At 44.2% G+C, this 16,104-nt stretch overlaps 1 protein-coding gene and 1 long non-coding RNA gene across 2 annotated transcripts; one reads left to right on the forward strand and one right to left on the reverse strand.

Moving 5' to 3' along the window:
* The first annotated feature begins 6,298 nt into the window (after positions 1 to 6,298).
* On the forward strand, positions 6,299 to 6,634 carry LOC124695377. The gene has a single exon (XM_047228230.1). It carries the CDS (start codon positions 6,299 to 6,301, stop codon positions 6,632 to 6,634), a length of 336 nt encoding a protein of 111 aa, XP_047084186.1.
* A 561-nt stretch (positions 6,635 to 7,195) lies between these two features.
* Positions 7,196 to 7,797, reverse strand: LOC124703229. The gene is made up of 3 exons (XR_007002992.1): positions 7,641 to 7,797; positions 7,438 to 7,553; positions 7,196 to 7,282 (listed from the first exon to the last, which is right to left on the reverse strand). It is a non-coding gene; the product is annotated as an uncharacterized LOC124703229 (long non-coding RNA).
* Between the last annotated feature and the right edge of the window lie 8,307 nt (positions 7,798 to 16,104).

Here is a 16,104-nt window from a genome sequence, read left to right on the forward strand (position 1 = left end):
TTGCAATCGCGGTGACCCTCACCAGGGGCATGCCAAAGTAAAACAGCAGCGCAGCCTGCCAGGAGCAATCCAACAAGCACTAGGAAGCAAGCACAGAGAAGGGGAGGTTACCAAGTTCCATCACAGGTTACTTGATTCGCTTCTCAAGTCCAATTTCAATCCAGATCGTCACTTCTCAGGTCCAGTTTCAATCCAGACATGAGTGCTTGACATGCTTGGGAATACTCCTAAACAAGCAGACATCAGTGCGCGTGCATGGCCAGGAAAAATGCAGCAGAGTATCAAAAACAAAATTCCACCCTGCCGCAGCCCACCTTCGTCAGTATCAAAGCTGCAGCTTGTTCATAGCAAGGAATTTGATAGATCCATCTCCATAGCCTTGTAGGTATTAGCATCATCCATAGCTTTGTCCTCTTCACTCAAATACAGCCAGCAAAGGCTCCTCTTTGCATACAAGGTTGAATCATCCGGCTCAGCCTCCATTGCCTGCAGACATCAAATGGCATCCCATTCGCACCAAATATCAAATTAGCTACAAACTAAAGCAGTTTCCTGTCTTCACAAAACATTTCTAAGCATTGACAAAATAGGATGACATCTGATTCACATTAGTCGGATACAAGGCATAAACACTTTGTCCATGGAGGCAATCTAGCAAAACACTTAATGCAACTCCCACAATCTAGGGAACTAATGAAGACCTATATGATGCAAGAATATACCTTGTTATAGAGAGCCAACGCATCAGCATTAGCATTTTCCTGAAATGCAGCATCCCCTTGCATTTTCAAAACCATGGACTCAAATATGGCACCCCCTTGCATTTTCAAAGGAAATCCATTATTTTCCTCTAGTGCAGCATCCCCTAGCTCTTTCAAAGCACATTTACCATTTTCACCGAAGAAAGGGTCCTCAATCAACTGAACAATTGAAAGTCAAACATAAAATAAAATGCAAATATACTCTTGAATTCACATAGGTCGCATGTTGAATTATACTCCCTCCGTTCCTATATATAAGCCATATAGTTTTTTGAGAAAAAATCCAGAATATAAGGTTTATTGCGTTGCCCTGCTTGTATGGATGCTATTTTTGGAGATTTGATTAGGTTTACTTATCTTATGCAAAGTCCTCTATTAGCTCACGACAATTAATTACGGTTAACTTGCCAAACATGGTGTAATTTTTTCTAAATATGCGTTTCTTAATTTCCGTGCCAGAAATTATATGGCTTATATTTAGGACCGGAGGGAGTATTACATTAAGGCCTGCATGGGATGTGAGAGGGGAAAGAATCTCAGCGCAATCCATCCATCCTCGGGCAACAGCAATTTCTGCTGGTATTCTACCACACTGTTAAGGAGGATGTCAGGGGTAAATCTCACAAATAAATAAGGGAGTTTAAGGAAAGATTAGGTGTTCCTTCACACAATAATAGAAGAATGTGGAGAAGGCATTTTTTTTAGAAATGCGGGAAATATCGCCCCAGCTTCTGCATCCAATGGATGCACACGGCTTTTTTTATTAGATTATTCACAACACCTTACAAGAGCAATACAAAAAATCAAACTCGAAGCCACCTCGCTAAACTTATAGAGGGATGAAGAGGGTGACAATTCACCAACTCATATCATCCAAAAACCAAATGCCTTCCCAGGCCGCCCAATAGCAGATGAAAAGCACATCCAGTCAAACAGACTCTCAGCATACGCCAACGCACACGCCATAGAAGTTGCTACCGCCATCTTCCTCGACTCCATCTTCAAGAGAGATCATCGCATTGACCATGCCAGGTCTGCCATCGATGCCGCCCCGGCGCCAGACGACTCCACCATCCTGCGCATGTCCATCACACTGCATCCGTCCCGAGACACCACTGCACCATGCCGCGGCGACTCGACGACACCGACACAGCAAAAGCACACCGCTCCCCCTCAGCACCACCGCCATCCGTTGTCTGCTCCAAAAAACGATGCCCCCAGCAGCCCCCGGCGGTACGGATCGTTGTCACCGCCTATATATACATCTTGTAAGCCGCCGGCTTGGATTTATCAGATTATAAGATAACCCACGGCGTTTGTAAACACTCCCCGATATAGTGAAGTTTTGCTGGCTGGTGCCCGTGGTTTTCCCCCCTTGTGTGTTGGAAGGGGGTTTCCACGTTAAATCTCATGTCTCCGCTGCGTTTTCTTTTATTGTTCTTCGTTATTTGCTTGTTGCTTTTATAACAAAATATACTACCGTTTCCGTCAAAAATCGAGCAAGAACAGAAAGCTGGCGCTGCATGCGTAGAAGAATTGGTCTTGTAGCTAGCTGCCTTGATTGTGCATTCATTTGGAATAGAATACTAGGAGTTGTAAAGATTCTCTCTATTTAGGATCCGCTCTGAACATCTACATGTTGTTCATTGTATCTATAAGGACAACACTTAGTTAAATACATAGTTTTGAAGGTAAGAAAATGAAGATGCAGTCATGATATATAGAAGAAAGTTTTGGATGTTGGGGGGGGGGGGGGGGGGGGGTTCTGGTCTCCTGCCTCCGCCAGTGTGCGTGGGTAGAAGCGACTCTGTCTGCAGCAGCAAGTTCTCCTACTCCACGGAGGCGACGACCGAGAACAAGTTCGTGATGGCTTCTAGGCTGCGACACGACGTCTACTAATGTTTGGGTAGCCTAGGTAGTACTACGCAATTTCATTCTTAACTCTCTATGGCTTCTCGAAATTGTCTTTCGTTTTTCTACATATGTTCAAAACATGTATTCCGTCAAACAAGAAGATTGGCAATGTTAATAAACAAAGTGTGCTTTCATTTGCTATATGACTCTCAACCCTCTTCTACATCGCTTTCCCCTCCGACGAAGAGGGGACTCCCAACCAACATCAAGATTCGTTGAAACGTACCTTTATGCAAACCTCTGAGCGACCATTGCCCCTTGGATGGACTCGAACCGTTCATTCACGCGTGGATACTCTATACTATGGATGTGTTTGGCTTTGACTCAATAAGCTCAGCCACTGATTTGGAATCGACTTAAAGAATGATCTTCCTCCCTTCTATCGGTGAGAGTTCAGTAGTTTCATAGACCCCATGTCAAAAACAGTTTGTAAGTACAAACTTTTAATAAGGCGATTTGTAAACTCAATACAGTAGAATACAATATGTCCAAAAGGCTCCAAAGGTAAAGATACCGTGTCTCCAATATCTCCCAATGATTGTTATACACCAACTACTTAATCGCAAATAGGTATAAGATTGGCTATAAGATTGGCTCAAAGACCTAAAGCATTGTATATTATCCCCGAGGTGTTCTACCAATAATGGACAAAACAGTCGACTTACGCTTCCAATCAACAAAGAGAACAACCGTTGAATTGTAAATATAATTATACTAACATTTTACACTTTTATATTCATTATGATATTGCGGTACTAATGATTATATGTTGTATATTACTTGCCTACCACTGTTAACCACACCACAATTTCGCGATTTTTTTTTGTTACATAGTTACAATGCATACAATTGAAAATATATACAAGTCCAGAGTTGTGCTAAAAGTACTATTTTCTTTCTTTTTGAGATACTGCCCCTTAACAAGACACTAAAACGGAAATACTTTATGTTTGAAAATAAATAAAAGGACACAAATTCCTACTTGAATTAAGTTTTTACAATTGTTAAATTCTATGGTGTACATGTATACTTCTGCCTGAGTTTTCTTTTCTCTTTTAATAAAACTAAATATATTGGTAAGTATTCCGAACCATAAATGTCCCAATAACTATCTTAAGAGCAGTTGTATATGAATAGGGAGAAAAAATTTAGAAACTTCTGGAATATAAATCGAACCATTCTCATGACTAGTTGGGTAACAAATTGACAACCTGTTAATACTTTATACTTACTATTAAAATAACAACGCTCATAGAAGCTTAAAAAGGCCTGCAAAAGTAGCGTATTATCTGCACCCGCCATATAATAGCAAAATTTTATCCTCTGCCATACCCGTCAGATATCCGCTTGGCCAATATTTATATTTTCTAAATGTTACCAATATTCGTATTTGCATCCATATCTAGCGGATTTATATAGTTCCATACCATATCAATAAAAAACAGACATGGATGCTGATTCAGTGGTAAATTTCCATACCATTTACATCCCTGGTCACCAGAAACAGAAACGAGACAGTTGCACCGTACTTTGCGGCACAATATCTTTGTGTTTATATATATACACCGTTTACTCTTCCTTTTATTTCATGCCATGATTGTGTTGCATTAAGGTATGTAAGGATCGATCAATCTTGGGGGAGGAGGCTAGGAGGATGACGCCTGCCCTATCTACAAACCCGAACAACACTGCTGAAACTGGCATTGTTATTGTGGTGTGGCGACGACCGAAAACTAGTTCATGATAGAATACTGATGCCTGTGTAGCCTAGCAAAGCATCACTCTATGTTATTTCATTCTTCACTCTCTGCAGCTTTCGGGGAATAGTTTTGTTCTCGAGCTGTTAAACAGTTGTCCTTTTTTCTGTCGATCAAGAGCTACTAGATTGTCAATGTTTGTAAACAAAGTGCACTTGCATTTATGAACCCATTTTCAGCTATGAGAGTTCACTAGTTTCATAATATTTGTATTTTTTATTTCCGTTTATCTTGCATGACATTACTACACATCATGTTCGGTTCGAACCATGTGGTGGCTTTATTATTGGGAAATTATGGAGGTTGCATGTCTAGGCGTGAGTGGGACGGCGTGATGGCTCCATGGACGCACATTTTTTCACGGAGGATTTGGATGAAAATTTTGAATTTTTCAGTTGTCAAGTTGCCATTTAATTTATTATTTATAAAGAGGAATGAATCAACCTCGTGCACTAAAAACAAAATAAAAACATGTACAGTGTTGTACACATAGATGATTGGTATTTTTTGTTCCATTTCTATAGAGGGAAATGGCGTAGGCAGAAACCAGCGCCAACTCCAGGGGATCCGAACACCTTTCTTCTTATCTTGTACTCGATATCATCATGAGGTGGCCAGGCCAGGCAGTGCACGGTCATGAACAGGAGGGGATTCCACTCACCACTATATACTTATCGCTATAGTGACTGGCTATATTATCGCTATATGAACTAACTTCTCAAATAAATTTGCTTCGTTTTCGCATTGTGAATGTCAAATGACAAAACTGAAAATCTTGCTTATGACAAGGCTGAATTCGGTATTCGGTAACTATGCCCTGATGGCGCCGTGGTTGTGCATGTAATCGAGAGTCGAGACTGTGTTTCTGCGGAGCATCCTCTACTGGGCAGCAAAAGGCCCCTTCATCATCCGGTATTTCCTTGGACAAGGCAACGCCACTTGGAACATGATTGAACCCACTGATGGAACATGATTGAACCCACCAGGAAATAATTCGAGTAAACACCCAAAAAAGTAAATTCGACAAAATGAAATTAGAATCCGAAGTTCAATTCTGCTCCCCAGGTGCATATGATCCATCCACCTTATAAACATGTTTCCAATTGTCAAAAAAATTCAACACAAAAATTGGCAATTCGCATGTACATCATAAAGTTTCGCGAAAAATCGATAATTTTTGTAATTGACGTAAAAAAAGATAAAATATGTCTCATAGAAAGCTTTATTTTTAGCACCAAATTTTCTCATTTTTTACACAGCCCAAACAATAAGTCAATTTTTCAGGAAAAGACTTTGTGCGCACGTATCATATGAAGATGTACACGTGAATTTACGTTTAGAATTTCTTAACATCTTAAATGGATCAAACATGCATTTCAAAATAAATAAATAAAGCATATGCGCACATGAGCCAAAACATCACTCCCAGTTAAATTGGCATTCGTTCTTAAGTATTCGCGAGTCGACGTTTAAAACTGGATAAAAAAAAGAAGAGAAAAAATAAATCATTTGTGTGCGCCATATGATGATGCAATCTCCCCTTGCATATATATCTTACAGAAAAATTGATCAGCCGTACTACTAAGCATAGCTAATTGAGCTGATGTGTCTCGATTAGATTAAGCTTACCGTTTGTGCACGACAACAGAGGTCTCGAACTTCATCATCTTCCAACGGATACTTGCGCTCCTATCGTCAATGGCCCCACGCAGTCCCGGCCTCCTCCCTCCTATAAAGCCCCCGCCCGCCCAACGGAAACGAAACAGTCGTCAGTCTCGCACTCGCACGCGCACTCACCAGAGCACACAGCAGTAGCACCAAGTCATCAGAGCACCCAAGAACGCCAGACACGCACCACCGCGCGTCATGGCGAGGCAGCATCCGAGGTCGCGGGCGGAGGCGGCCGCGGACGCGGCGTCGTGGTGCCTCGCGCTGTCGGCTCTGGCGGCGGTGCTGCTGGTGTGCGCGACCGGCGCCGCCACCGGCGAGGAAGGGGAGACGGTGCGCGGCGCGTCGCTGTCGGCGCGGTGGCGGCCGTGCGAGCAGATGTACGTGGTGGCGGAGGGGGAGACGCTGCACGGCATCAGCGACCGGTGCGGCGACCCCTACATCCTGGAGCGCAACCCGCACGTCCACGACCCCGACGACGTCTTCCCCGGCCTCGTCCTCAGGATCACGCCCTCCATTTCCAACTCCCCATAGATCGATTAGTTACTCATAGACCACTGAGCAAATCCAACGAGCTCTCACTCGTCACGGATCATTCCTTCCCCTCACAGAAATCCAGTTTGTGGCAGTACTAGTTTGTTTATTTATGTTTCTTCATCAACTTTGTACATGACCATGCCTGTGTGTGTTGATTGGTTTTGATTTCCTCTGTTTTTGCTGAATGGAGTAGAACAGAGGCGGCGCGGAATGTAATGTATGGAACATGTACCTGACAGAGAGAATCAGTAGTTTAGCAATATTATATGTCACCCAGTTGGGCATCATCTATGTTACAGGTAATCGGTACATCTCCAGCTACTCATTTTCATATGTTAGATACATCTCAGGCCGCTTTGGTCTCTTCCCTCCTTCGCCAAACATGGGCAAACCTCCAATGAAAATGCAGGTCCCAAAAGCGAAAAAAGAAAAGGATGCCCAAAATCTAGCAGTACAACAGGCCTCTCAGATGGGCATCATCTACGTTATGTAGGCAATAGGTACATCTCCAGCTACTCATCTGCATGTGTTACATCAGGCCGCTTTGGTTTCTTCCTGGGCCAAACACGGGCAAACCTCCAATGAAAATGCAGGCCCCAAAACGAAAACAAAAGACTGTCCACGCCTCCAAAATCTCAGTAGTACCTGAAAGTTTTGATCCATAAGTTAATATACTAACACTACACGATTGCAATCGCGGTGACCCCCACCAGGGGCATGCCAAAGTAAAACAGCAGCGCAGCCTGCCAGGAGCAATCCAACAAGCGCTAGGAAGCAAGCACAGAGAAGGGGGGGGTTACCAAGTTCCTTCACAGGTTACTTGATTCGCTTCTCAAGTCCAATTTCAATCCAGATCGTCACTTCTCAGGTCCAGTTTCAATCCTGACATGAGTGCTTGACATGCTTGGGAATACTCCTAAACAAGCAGACATCAGTGCGCGTGCATGGCCAGGAAAAATGCAGCAGAGTATCAAAAACAAAATTCCACCCTGCCGCAGCCCACCTTCGTCAGTATCAGAGCTGCAGCTTGTTCATAGCAGGAATTTGATAGATCCATCTCCATAGCCTTGTAGGTATTAGCATCATCCATAGCTTTGTCCTCTTCACTCAAATACAGCCAGCAAAGGCTCCTCTTTGCATACAAGGTTGAATCATCCGGCTCAGCCTCCATTGCCTGCAGACATCAAATGGCATCCCATTCGCACCAAATATCAAATTAGCTACAAACTAAAGCAGTTTCCTGTCTTCACAAAACATTTCTAAGCATTGACAAAATAGGATGACATCTGATTCACATTAGTCAGATACAAGGCATAGACACTCTGGCCATGGAGGCAATTTTTTTTTTTTTGCGGGGGTCCATGGAGGCAATCTAGCAAAACACTTAATGCAACTCCCACAATCTAGCAAGTAAAGCGCACACAGAACTAATGAAGAGCTATATGATGCAAGAATATACCTTGGTATAGAGAGCCAACGCATCAGCATAAGCATTTTCCTGAAATGCAGCATCCCCTTGCATTTTCAAAACCATGGAATCAAATATGGCACCCCCTTGCATTTTCAAAGGAAATCCATTATTTTCCTCTAGTGCAGCATCCCCTAGCTCTTTCAAAGCACATTTATCATTTTCACCGAAGAAAGGGTCCTCAGTAACCTGGACAATTGAAAGTCAAACATAAAATAAAATGCAAATATACTCTTGAATTCACATAGGTCGCATGTTGAATTATATTACATTAACGCCTGCATGGGATGTGAGAGGGGAAAGAATCTCAGCGCAATCCATTCATCCTTGGGCAACAGCAATTTCTGCTGGCATTCTACCACACTGTTAAGAAGGATATCAGGGGTAAATCTCACAAATAAATAAGGGAGTTCGAGGAATAAAAAAGATTAGGTGTTCCTTCACACAATAATAGAAGAATGTGGAGAAGGCATTTATACTCATATAACTGAGATTCAAAATATGACGAATTATAGGCGATTGTGCAGAAGAATATGAATGTCTACGTCTAGACAGTGAACAGGTGCATGAATGCTTAAACCAGCCGCTTTCAATCACTTTGCTCTTCTCTTTTATGTGGCATAAGCAGAGATCGTGCTGACTTCAGTATTCTAGATAAAACATTTTGTGAGAGATCAGACATAGGCCTTCATTGTGGGGCATTTTAGCATAAAGTTCACCAAGTTATGAAAGAACTCCACTAATTACAACAGAGTTTCACACTACCTTAGTTTGTGCAAAATTTCAAAAAATTTATTTCTGTATTCAGACAAGAGAAGAAAGTTCGCATGTTCTATCCTATTTTCTATACTCTCAAACTCTCAAAATCCACAGTACAGCACACTGCACATTGTTTCTTCACTTTTGGAGTCAAAAAAATCAAGATTGGTCCGTAGCAGGCTAGTCACATATTTTCTTTTGAAGTAACAGCCTTCGGCAATTTTCATGGACCAAAATTCATTACAAAATGAAAAATATACATAAAGCAGTAAAAAGGGCAAGTAGCAAGCAATGCTTTCCAAACCCCCTGGGGCCTCATTTAAGGCCTTAGTCAATGGCCAAAATGTACCTTTGTTATTAGACACTCTTGTTACATTCTAACAATCTACAGATCTTAGCAGCAATATTAAGCCATTCCTAGCCAACTCAGACGATCAACAAGAGTGACAAGTAACGAAAACTCACTTTACCAGGAATATTTGCATCCGCGCCAGCTTCCAACAAACACTTGATGCAGTCAGCAAAGCCCAGGGATGCAGCTATTACTAATGGTGTAACAGGCCTACCAGCATTGACATCAGCACCAGCCTAAAACATGTAATATATAATACATAATGTTGAAGATAGTGTTTCTATAATATGAAACAGCTTCTGCTTCTGTTAGAAATAGCAAAACCAAATTCGTTCAGCTTCCTTCGCAAAAACTGTCTACAGTAGGAGCTCTAAAGGGACAAGTCACTGCACCTTAATAAGTAGTTCCACACATTTCACTGAAGAAGCAAAGATGGCCATTGTCAGCGACGTATAGTATAAGCATACAACTCTGTTAGGCTGGAGAGAAGGCAAAGAAAAGATTACTTGCAGGCAAACAATGAAAAAGAAAATACTGGACAAAATAAGTTAACAAAGTTTGATATGCAACTTTTAGCAGAAGATGGTAACCAAAAATAGTTTCCATACCAAAACACACAACAGAAAACAACAATCTTTGTTTATTTTTTCAGAGTATCATATCATATTATATATGTGTATACTAATTTGTAATACATGCTCCTTTCAATAAGTACATTAATCTAGAAAGCAAAATTTCTCCCACGTTCTATTAGGTGAACCAAAATATCTGGGCGGTTAGATCTTGATTTTGCGGTATAATCAGGAAAAACTGATTACTTGATGTCAGCTAGCTCCTTCTTTTTCGAGAAAACGCAAAAAACATTTGCATTTAATTTCATTGAGAAGGGGAAGATTTTAGTGTTACACGCCTCCTAAGAGACCAGAAACCACAAAGAGAGAAGAAACAACAACTCGGTGAACATCCCAGGTTTGTGGCAAGATAATGTGGAGGCCTCGTGCTCCAGCTCTTGCCCATAGGGTAGCCTCCTCCTTGATCTTGTTGACAACGTTTTCAATGGAGAGCTGAGCTGCGTTGAACACGCAGTCATTGCGATGTTTCCATAACATCCAACGGGTCAGCACAGTGATTGACCGGACAAATAATACATGAGCAAACAAGATGTAGCCAAGTAATAAGTCCATGACCAAATTTGAATATAGCATACATATAGTTACCAAAAAGCTAGAAAATCCTGCATCGCTAAAAATAAAAAAACTATAAACCCTTCTGTATGTCCAAGGCATAAATAATACTCCATGTTGATCAGAGAAATTTAATAAGGTTTGGATTCTCTTATTAATCGATTAACAGAAGTATAATTAACTCAATATTTTTGGGTCAGATCTACAGTTTCGATGTGTGCCGATTCTGGCCAAGTCAATTTACCTGCTAATACGAGAAATATAGAAGACTAGAAATGTATAGCATGGCAGTACAAGTTACAACGCGATATCAAGTCAGGTTGCACTAACGAGATGGATCATGCAACCACTTTCGGTTTTGACACAAAATCAAATATGCAAAGCTAAACAAAGATATGCACATACTTCTTGATTGCTCTACCTATAAAACAAATGTCCAAGTTCACTTTATAATAACAGTAAAAAAAGTAGTGTCTAAGATACATATATGTAGCCCATGTGGATACATGGATTGATAACTAGTTGGTATACTCCGTAAATTTTTCGTTTCCATTGTGTATAATAAAGCTCCATGTGCAACTTGTTAAGCTTCATGCGCTAGCCAATGCAACCAAACGCCCGAACTGATGGAAAGGGCTATGCAATCCACATATACACTTCAACATAACTAACCACCACATGGGTCAAATAAACAATCAAAGAGCACAGCACATGACCTAAAAGCTTCATTTTCGGTAACGTCAAATTGAACTCACCCATGAACTACCCAGTACCAACACTCAGAATGGTCAGTGACTATGCGGTTGTGTGGATATGGTCGGAAGAAGCGGGGAGAACAGGTGAGCACCATCACACATGTACAATAGATTAAGCTATAGTTTGGTCTGACAGCAACTTACCTTAATGTGAATATGCAGAAGAATCATGGTTTAACCATGTTATAATCTAGCACACAGTCATCAAGAATATAACACATTTTTAGCAAGGAAAGATCTAAAGATAAGTGAAGTGATACATTATAAAGGATGCTAAGAGCCATAAGTTTAGAGTGAGCCAATAAAAATGAAGTCCTAGCTCCAGCTGGATCAAGGAAGTAAACGCCCATTCCACATTGACAGGATCAAATATTTGGGTTGGGAAAGGAGAAAGTATACAGGAACACTACTAGGCCCAACCTATTTCGTCCAGCCATGACTTCTCAGCTATATTAAAGAGAATACTGTACTGTGCACAACACACATAATATTAGTCATAAAGAGCAAACCAAAGATTGGGAAGTAACATATTACATTTGCCTGATGCCGCAACAACAATTCAACCATTCTCACATTTCCACTTTTAGCAGCAATGTGTAGTGGTGTTCCTCCTTTGCATATAGGGTCAACATAAGCTCCCCTGGACAATAATAACTCTGCTATTTCACAGGGATCTGGATGAAAATAAATGAAAATGCTCATGTCACATTATCACCAAGGATACATTAAAAAGAATAAGGAAAATAGTGGCCAAAAATTACCTCGGGTGTTAGCTGCCCATATTCTCCTGCCTGTGTCTGCGTCAGTATGTTTGCCTGGATGAACGATTTAGTTGCTTATTATGTGCCAATAAGGTTATGACTGCTAACGAAACTGGAAAACTTCCACAGTCATTTCTGGCAGGTAGCATTTACGATTAGAATTTTTTTTTGCCTTGCGATCTCTGTTGATTGACACTACAAAGCCACCATGTGCTTTTTATTTTTATGTTTAATAAGTAAAAGTGTAAAACCTAACCATTGCCAAGCACACTAATGTTCCAAAAATATATCTATAGGGCATTTCTATAAACCTGTAAGATAAAGTAAAGATGTAAAATATATTAAGTAGATTTTACAAGCAGTAGCAAAATGGGAAAACTGTTACAACATATGTTTTCGTCAGGTCAGCTCATGAACAAAACCTGAACCAGACCAATGGTTAACCATAGGCAACACAGCAAACAAAAAGAAAAAAAACTGACCATACCCAACCATACAGACCAAAATAGATTTTCCAAGCGAAGGACTAGTATTTTAAGCCCCAGTTGAATCATGTTCAACTGTACTCATGTGTACTATTGTTCAAGGGAAAAGTTTATGCAAACACATCAAATGACGATTTTCCCTATTGCCTCCAGATTGGCAATAGTACCTATTAGCCCAAAAAACATCAATTAAACGTTGTTGTCACCACCTATAGCTGATTGCTACAAAAGTACAATGTGAAAGACAAAAAAACAGAAAGAGCTGAAACTTACTGAATGGCAGACATCTTAACCAGTTACAAGTTAAATATTAAGTAGAACAGGTCTGGCAGGATGAAACTACGGGTAGTAGAAGCTGAAACTGATATCCACAGGGGTAAAGAGAACCTGTCATTGTAGCATAATGGAGCGCAGTAAACCCTTTTGTATCCGCTTTGTTTGGATTAGCACCATGATCAAGAAGATATCTTACAACTGACGTAGATCCACAACCAAATATTGCATATAATAGAGGCGTAAAACCTAGCAGAGCACAAGAATGGTGAACATTTAATAAAAATGGTCAAGAACTCTTGCTTCCAACCAACATAAAATGGTAGATAATCAAGAGCAGCTGAGGCTGCGAAATGCAAACTAGAACATCACGCAATCAGGTACGGCAGGTGAGTTACGCCATAGGACTAAAACGAAGAAGCAGCCTATATGAAACAGTTTCCCCAGAAAACAAAAAAAAATACCTCCTTGCTATGCTGCAGAAACCGTTAAGCACAATAAGATTTGGGAGCATCCACCCATCAAAATAACTATAAGAAACTGATGATTGTGTATCATAGCATCCACTAAGCCACCCTGTAACATCAATAGTTAAGTTCAAAATTTAATTTGAATAGGTGGTGATCAGGGATGGCCTCGAGCCTCTGAAGAAACAAAGGCGTTCTTAAAGAGCATCAGAATTTGCAGAATTGCAAAAAAAAAACTAGCAATGCCACTCCAAAGTTGAGAGAAGATTTTCTGAGTTCGTGAGATACAAAAAAAAAAAAGACAAACTCCAGAACAACCAACTTTCCTGAGCTCCCATAGACAAACTGAGTAATCGCAACAGGCTTTCAGCAGCTGTTCTTCCACCTGATAAAGGTTTCACGCAAGTAGCACTAGAGCAACGGCACCCATCAACCCAACTCTGCAATGTCAAAACAGTGCTGGTAACAAACAAATTACCATCGTCGCCAGGCGCGTCGACGTCGAGGCGGAGATCCTTGATCAGAAACTTGCACATCTCGCGCCTCCCGGCCCATGCCGCCCAGCGGAGCGGCCCACGTCCGGAGTACTTCCGGTCCTTGACCGCCGCCATCGCCTCCTCCACGCCTTTCCCCGACCTCGTCAGCTTTCGCGCGAGCTCTGCGCGCCCCCCAAAAAAAGAAAAGGAAAAACTCATCAGATCCAGGAGCAGCAGAACACGATACCCGGTGGCGCGCGCGGGGGCCTTACTCCTCACGGCGGGGATGTTGCCCTCCATCGCGCCGGTGACCAACAGCCTTGCCGTCCAATCATCCTTGGAGAGCCTGCGGTTCCCGAGCATCATCCGTGGCTCGGTGTTGGCGAAGGATAGGCGCTGGGAGGCCAGGCGGAGCTCCTCCATTCTGGGCCCTGGATGGGATGGAAGCTTGAAGGCTAGGGTTTGGCGGGGAGCTCGAGGCGGAGGGGGAACCCGGGGAGGGAGGAATGGGGAAAAGGCGGGAACCGTGAGGGATGGTGCTCTGGACAGAGGCCAGAGGGTGAGCCGACAAATATGATAGATGCAAGTGTGCTAACAGAGTAAGAGCATGTCTAACAGGCCCCGTATTTCGCTGCCCCGTATAAGTCTCTTTTTTCGCCCCGTATCGAAAAACTGCAACATTTCGAGCCATTCCGTCTAGCAGACCCCGTATTTCACCCCGTATTTTCAAAAATAAAAACCCCGGGAAGTTCATCTTCATTGATCATACTAGGGATCATACATACATATTGATCATACTACGGATCATACTACATCTAACTAAGCAAACCTACGTCTAGTCGTCAAGGATGACGTAGGGGATGAAGGCGATCCTCGCCGCCTCCTCCCGCGCCTCCCGCGCCTGCCGCGCCTCGAACTCCTCGACCTGAGCGATGGCCGCCGCCTCCTCCTCTGCCTCCGCCCGAGCTTTCTCGGCGGCATCCGCCTCGGATAAGGCGACCGCACGGCGGTAGGCCGCCTCCTCTTCCGCCGCCTCCTCTTCCTCCTCGCCGCCTCCGCTTCCTCCGCCGCTGCTGCTGCCGATGGTCGCCCTCCATGCCGCCAACGCCGCGCGGTTGCGGCTGCCACTGCGCGCGCCATTTCTCGAACGCTTCGCCGCTCATCGGCTGAGCGGCGGGTCCTGCTGTACCATCGCCCACCCGCGGCGTACTCCCGGAGCGGCTCCGGCACGTACGGCGCGCCGGCCTACTTGCAGGCCGCGCGACGGCTCCCGGCGGCGGAATACTTGCACTTCAGCGCCCACGCTTCCTCTACGGTGTCCGGCGAGCGGGATCGCTTCGATCCGCTCGCCGGCGAGGCCCTACTGCGGCGGCGGGAGTCCATCCTAGCTTGGGGGTGGAAATGCGGCGCGGGGGAGCGGCTAATTGCTCGCCGGGGCAGGAGGAGGAGGCGGCGGCGCGCGGCGGAGCTAGGGTTGCGAGTGAGGGGTTAACCCCTCACTCGCACCTGCGCCCACTATATGTACGGGGCGACGGGGCCGATTTCACGGGCCCCGTATTCCGCCGAAACGGGGCGGCCCGAATACGGGGCCTGCTAGACGGCCCAAACTGCGCCTGCCCCGTATGTCGCCGGAATTTTACGGGGTGGGCGGGTTATACGGGGCCTGTTAGACCTGCTCTAAGAGCATCTCCACTCGTCTTCCCGACGAGGCCCCGAGCGACGTTTTTTCCATCCGGACGGCAAAATTCGGCCCAGTCGTACCTCCGGTTCCTCATTTTCGTCCGGATTTGGCCCTTCATCCATCCGGCGAGCCCACGCCATCCCGGTCCCCCGGAGATCTATGGAGGACTCCGGACGAGTGAAAAGCGGGGAAGGGCCCGATCTATCGGCGACTCGACACACGAACCCCACCGCCACCTCGCTCAAAATCTCCCCCACCCCTCGTATCTATCTCGCCGCCGGCACCACCCCACCGGCTTGTTGCCCAGATTCCGCCGTCCCTCCTTCTCCACCTGCCTATATTCCGTCGTCTTTCGACGAAGGCCTATCTGGCTGCTCCTCCGCTGGCCTGTTTTCCGACTTTGGCCTACTCCTCGTCGCTCGCGGCTCGGGTTGCCTCGACCACGCCCATCAGGTGTTCGTCCATTTGCCTTGCCGGCCATGGACTCGGACGAAGAGGAGGAGCAGATGTTCGTCGAGCTTATGCGAGAAGAGATGGCAGACGCCGCCCAAGACGAGGAGCACATGATGATCCTCGGTTGCTTGTCAAGCATGTACGCCGGACCGGCAGGCGAGTCGACATGGTGGGTCGGCACCGAGGTCACCGGAAGTGCAAGCCGAGACAACGAATGGAGGGCTACTCGCATGTTGTACGCCGACTACTTCGCCGACAATCCATTGCACGGTGAGAGTGTTTTCCGGCGTCGTTTCGGGATGAGCAGAAAGTTATTTACGGAAATTGTGTATGCCATCCGAGACTTTGACCCC

This window comes from Lolium rigidum, chromosome 3, assembly GCF_022539505.1.
Source record: "Lolium rigidum isolate FL_2022 chromosome 3, APGP_CSIRO_Lrig_0.1, whole genome shotgun sequence".
In the NCBI taxonomy this organism is placed as follows: Eukaryota; Viridiplantae; Streptophyta; class Magnoliopsida; order Poales; family Poaceae; genus Lolium; species Lolium rigidum.

Coding starts and splice junctions, on each gene's coding strand:
- LOC124695377 (XM_047228230.1), top strand. CDS start 6,299: ATGGCGAGGCAGCATCCGAGGTCGCGGGCGGAGGCGGCCGCGGACGCG.